Below are 6,126 nucleotides of genomic sequence, written 5' to 3'. Positions count from 1 at the left end.
AACAATTTTGCATGTTCTTCACATGTACCCCAAAACCTAAAATGCAATAAAATAAATAAATGGGAAAAAAAAAAAGAAAAGAAATTATCACATGCTTGTCCTTGATTTGTCCTTGCGTTGCTGTATCACACTTAAATGAAAGGAGATTATCCTCGTACTGAATTTTCAAAACTGATATTTGCATTTACCATTTTTTCTCATGGAAACTTCATTGTCTTACTTTGATAAATTTGGCATTTTTTATGTTTTTGGTCACTGTTCTGTCCCTAGAATGCTAGCAATTAGGAATCTACAGGGAGTTAACTTCATCAGCCTGATACAGTGGTTGGAAGTGCTGCTAGCAGTAACTTCTAGACACCAAATCACAGCGTTTTAATTTGTGACATGTTAGAGAGAATGATGGGACCTTCTGCAGCATAAATGTCCTGTTAACATTCCTGTGCTGTTGAGTCACAGGGCTTTGACCCTGGGTCTGAAGACGGCACCGACCCTGCTATGAACACTGACGTCGGTCAGAGCCTCGACTTCACACCTGGGAGAAGGTGACCATCAACATGAACTGCTCTTGCAAGACACGGGGCCAGAAATTAAAACTATTTGATCCTTCTAGGCCCAGAGACTATCATAAAAGAGGTGAGCACTTGAGATTGCACGGGGCTGTTGTGAGAGATAAAATTAGTTCAGAGTTTTTCTATAAATTAAACAACATCAAAAGCACATGGATATAAGGCCAGTGTCTGGGCCCCTGTGTCAAAATAATAGGGTTTTCTTGGAGCTCTGATCTTCTCTTTAACAGAAAATTGTAAAAGGTTATAAACATTTTATGTAAATCTTACTTTATGTTTAAACTGATTAAAATAAATTTGTTTACAAGTTTTTATTAAAATTAGTTTTAACATTAATAATACATTATACCAGGGTAAAATGTTTTTCTTTTTTCAATAAAATTTTTGTATAACATTAATAAGAGATAACAAAATCTTTTTTTACTTTTTGAGTAAGCTGCAGGATAAAAGGAGAGAGAGACAGATTCAGCTGGCCTCATGCTGTCTTTATTAGGCCATATTGTTTGGGAAACTGATTCTCCTATCAAAGAATAAAGGTTTTTGTGGGGGGGGTTGAAACATTTAAATTATTTTGGCTAAAGGAATGGAAATTTTATAGTGACCTGTGTGTCTCTAACCTTTGATATTTGACAAACTCCAAAAGCAAAATTTCAAGTTTTAAATTCAGTCTTCTTTACCTCAAACTAGCTCTTTGGGGGATATTGGGCCCCCAAAGTCCAAGAGAGACATATTGGGATTATTTGGTATGTTAGAATTACACAGAAAGCATTGTCAAATGCAAAGCGGTGTTCAGCTTTCTCTGGGTTATATGTATATAGACGTACTGTTCATATGTGTTTCAGGATGGTATGACATTCCTGAAATTCTGATATGTCTTAATACATGTTTCAGGGGTTATCACAGTTATTGTTAAATTGTTGTATGACACAGAAATAACCAAATTTCCTTGTCAACTGTGTCTTTAACTATCTATGGTTGTCCTAAGGCTTTGGTCATCCACAATTACTGTTTTGCTTTGATTTTTTTCAAAAATCAAAGTTATAATCAGCTGCAGTCCAGGGCTTGCTTCTCCGGGCGAGTTCGTGGAAAGGACTATTGGATGCAGGTTTCTGATAACTTTGGAGATTGTGCCATTGGAGAGGAGACTTCCAGGATTCTAATTAAAAAGCTGGTGTTGCCAGGCACAGTGGCTCATCCCTGTAATCCCAGCACTTTAGGAGGCCGAGGCAGGCGGACCACCTGAGATTGGGAGTTTGAGACCAGCCTGACCAACACCACAAAACCCAGTCTCTACTAAAAATACAAAATTAGCCAGGTGTGGTGGTATATGTCTGTAATCCCAGCTACTTGGGAGGCTGAGGCAGGGGAGCTGCTTGAACCCAGGAGGCGGAGGTGGCAGTGAGCTGAGATGGTGCCATTGCAATCCCAGCCTGGGCAACAAGAGTGAAATGCCATCTAAAAAAAAAAAACAAAACAAAACAAAACAAAAAAAAAACAGTTGGTGTTATCCCCAGTATGACTGCTAACCCAGTATGAAGCAGAGCAGGAGGTGACTGGATGGACTGAACGAATGGAGAAATGAAGCCATTTTTTGTGGCTTTTTTTTGAAACACTGCTGGTTCTTTTTGTTTCATTTTTCAGAGTCTGGAGAGCTTTTATCTTTTAAGCGGTTACATCCTTTAACAATTGAGTAGAGTCTACTCTTGCAAACAGAATTTGAGGCTTTTTTCTCTCTGTGCCTGACTTCTCCAGAATTTGGAAACTATGCAATTTTTTTACATTTGTGGCCGTGTGTTTGTTTGGGTACATTTACGAGGAATCTTTCTTTTGTAACGGGGCACAGTTGGAGGAGCTGGTTACTCCCCCAGGGCTTTGACTGGAACGGTACGTTTTCAGAAGGAGCAGATTGCTTTGAGAAATTGAGATTGGCTTTAACGAGCCAATAAGAATCTCTTAGAAGAACTGGCCTCATACCTTCTCTATGCGGTTCCGTTTGCATGCTTCCTGGCCTGCAGCAAGTGGACCGTGTCACTTTCCCCAAGTTGTTTTGGGGCCTCGCGAAAAGTAGCTCTTCCGATTCACGCAGGGATCTGAAGGCACAGATGGATCCTTAGCTTGGCTTGAGAGGCCTTTGAGGTTGAGTCTGAGATTCCCTCTGAAAAGTTCCTGCAAAGCCAACCTAGGAGAGCCTGTATGGACAACGACTCTTGGCTGGGCACAGTGGCTCATGCCTGTAACCCAGCACTTTGGGAGGCCAGAGCAGGAGGGTTGCTGAGCCCAGGAGTTTGAGACCAGCCTGGGCAACACAGTGAGACCCTGTCCCTAAAAATTTTTTTTTAATTAGCCAGGCCTGGTGGTGCATGCCTATAGTGCCAGCTACTCTGGAGGCTGAAGTAGGAGGATCACTTGTGCCTGGGAGGTCGATCACTTGTGCCTTCTTCCCTGGCAGAGCTCGTCATCTCACCGATCTGTGCGGTGAGCCATGATTACACCACTGCACTGCAGTCTGGGTGACAGAGTGAGACCCTGTCTCAAAAGAAAAAAAAAGACAATAATTCTTCCTGCTCCTTGTGTAGGTAATCAGGCCATGTATACGGGACTGAAGCTTACTTTGCAGGTAGGTTGGTCTTGCTGTGATTTGTGTTTGGTGGAAGTGGAGGACTGGAAAGAGAAAGATTGTGTTTCAGAAAAAAAATCTAGTATCGGCTTAACCTTGGATTCCTGGGTTGGCCACATCATCCCCAATGACATGGCGCTGCCCACACGCCCCTCCTCAGCATGAAGCAGCCAAAGACCCACAGCCTGATTCCTCATGATGGAGGAACTGACAAGTGGGGGGTGGAACGGCCAAACAGTCCCGCAGAACTGATGCTTATGGTTTCTTTTTAATAAACATAAACAATAACCCTCCCATTCTTTAAAACTTGAGAAAGTTACATTGGCCTTATCTGAGCTCCTTTCTCAGGAAACCAACCAGCAGGCCTTCTAAATAGTATCAAGGAACAGAGAGTCACTGGATCACAGCATCTGGACAGTGAGGCCCTCGCTCCCTCGCCCATCATGGCTGCCTATGGGACCACCTGCTTCCTGTTGACCAATTCTTCTGCCTTAGCACTCCTAACTCCTGTTTTCCCACACGTGGTTACATTTCTTCCCTGCTTTACAAACCCTCAGTTTTAGTCAGTTGAGGAGATGCATTTCAGAACGATCTCCCGTTCTCCCTGCTGCAGCACCCGATTAAAGCCTTCTTCCCTGGCAGAGCTCATCATCTCACTGATCTGCGTGGTGGGCGGCAGGATCCGGACAGAACCCCTGGTGTTTGGGTAACATGTTCATTTCTGAACCCACTCAAATGTTTTAACGTTTAAAAACTTTCTATTTGAAAGATAAATGTGTAAATAATATATTCCCAATCAGCAATTAACAGATGAATAAACAAATGAGTAAGTGAAGTATGCTGGTGCCCAGTTTAAAGGCTGTGCCCTTAATCAGCAGCAAAGATGGAGTCCAATCAGTCAACCTAAAAAGTTATGAAATTATCCTGAGTCTTAAACCAAAAATTCTGTTTTCCGTGTAACCTTTCGCTTGGAAGAAAAGTTTAATTACCAAGCGGAAAGGCTGGAAACTAGGGGCCTGGACAGGGAGACCCACCTGCCCTCAAACACTCCATCCCACCCGAGTGACAACTGGCAAGGCTGGTGCCCAGAGAGAGCCATCAGCCCTCACCCCGTCAGTACCCTGTGAGTAAAGCAAAGGGCCAGAACGACGGATGAGTGTGTATGGAACCAGAGAAGAAAAAAATACTGCAAGCAAATTTCACAGCCAAGTGGCCAGACCCCCATCGTGGGTCTGCATAACGGGCCCCCCGTTCTGGGGACACCCAAAGGTGGCCCTGGTGCCAGTTCGTCCCCATCTGGAATATTCTTGGCCACCGCGGACAGCAGTCGTTCCTCGAGGGTGGATGGGCGGATGCAGTGAACGGGAAATGGTGATGGTTTTAGTGTAGATCTTAAGAGAAGTAACTGCAGGGCCCCTCAAAGTACAGAGAAAGAAGAAGGCTTCGGGCCAAGGGGTGAAACGCAGCGGATAACGCCACGTTGAAGCGAAGAGGAAACGCCGCAGCGAGCCCGCGCTGGCCGTCAAAGCCCCATCTGGGCCGGTCCCCTGCGCACCCCGGCGGGGCCCTGGGGACTGACGGACCCGCCAGGGAGGCCTCGCCCGCACCCTTCGCCTCCGGGGAGGAGCAGCCGCGGCCGGGACCGATTCCATTCAGAGCGCCGGGAATTCGGGAAGGACGCGCTGCAGGCCACGGGGGCCCGGCAGGGGCTGCCCGCGGCCCAGGGCACGCGTGGGGAGAGGAGAGTTGTTTGAACGAGCTAAACCCGCCGCGCGCGGAGTCCCCGGTGAAACGCGGCGGAAACGCTGAAGCTGCTTCAAGGACCCAGCAGGGGAGTCGACTCGGGGAAAACGCCCCGTGAAGCCGCCCGCGAGCGGCCGGGCGTGGCCGCGGGGTGGGAAGGAGCCGCCCCCGGGACCCCCGGGAGGAAGGCGCGGCCGCGTCTCAGCGGGCGCGGGGCTCGTGCTTCCCGAGAAACCACACACGGCCGGATTCCCCTTCAAAGCGTTTCTCAGCTAAACATCTTGCTGGCGGGATCTGTGGCGCCAATGAGACTCTCAGCACCGAAACCCTTTGCCTGCGCGGCAGGTGTCCCGGTGACGCTGAGCCGGGGCGCACGGTCCCCCCTCCCCGGGGGGCCTTGAGAACGCGCTTCCCCTAAGTTTGCTCCAACACCGGGAAAAAATGGCAAGCGTCGTGACACGCACTGAAAACCAGCAGGGCGTCCAGTCCTGTCTGGGGACCTGGGTGGGACAGCGGGCGGTGGGACCCCGCTCCGGCGCCGCCCCCAACACGCACAGCCGGGGCGGGCCGGCCTCCAGCGCCCGCGAACAAGAGCCCGCCCCGCGCCCCGGGCCGCGGAGTCCAGGCGGCTCCTACCTGCGGGGGGAAGCGGATGTCGGTCCGCGCCCGGTGCTCCAGCAGCAGCCTCACCCCGTCCGTGTCGCCGGCCTTCACCGCGAGGAACAGGGCCTGCGTGGGCACGCGGCACAGGTTGGGGTCCGCGCCGCGGCGCAGCAGCAGCTGGATGGTCCGCCAGCGCCTCTTCCGCCTGGAAAACCAGAGCGCTCGTGGGCCCCGCAGGGCCGGCACCCACGCCGCGAGGCCGGACACCTGCACCGCGCCCGGGGCGCGCCCAGCCAGCGAGGAGGCCGGGGAGGGGCGCGTGGGGGTTATGTGTGTGCCGCGACCACACAGCAACACACACAGCACACACACACACAAGCCACACCACCGCACACACAGCACACCCCCCCACACAGCACACACACACACACACCACACAGCACACACACATACACAGATCATACACACACCACAGCACACACAGCACACCCCCCACACAGCACACACACACACACCACACAGCACACACACATACACAGATCATACACACACCACAGCACACACAGCACACCCCCACACAGCACACACACACACCAC

The 6,126-nt window shown here is 49.9% G+C and overlaps 1 protein-coding gene across 7 annotated transcripts in view; it reads right to left on the bottom strand.

Moving 5' to 3' along the window:
* Window positions 1-6,126, bottom strand: part of ANKMY1 (ankyrin repeat and MYND domain containing 1) — an 82,543-nt gene that overhangs the window by 44,446 nt on the left and 31,971 nt on the right. For all 7 annotated transcript variants that reach the window (XM_032277707.1, XM_032277703.1, XM_032277701.1 and 4 more), the window contains one exon: window positions 5,563-5,734. In XM_032277707.1, the coding sequence (XP_032133598.1) occupies window positions 5,563-5,734 (172 nt within the window). The remainder of the gene's footprint in view (window positions 1-5,562; window positions 5,735-6,126) is intronic.

Source organism: Sapajus apella, unplaced genomic scaffold (assembly GCF_009761245.1).
Source record: "Sapajus apella isolate SASKATOON/1434 unplaced genomic scaffold, GSC_monkey_1.0 scaffold10, whole genome shotgun sequence".
Lineage (NCBI taxonomy): Eukaryota > Metazoa > Chordata > Mammalia > Primates > Cebidae > Sapajus > Sapajus apella.
This window is presented reverse-complemented; position numbering and strand designations above follow the sequence as displayed.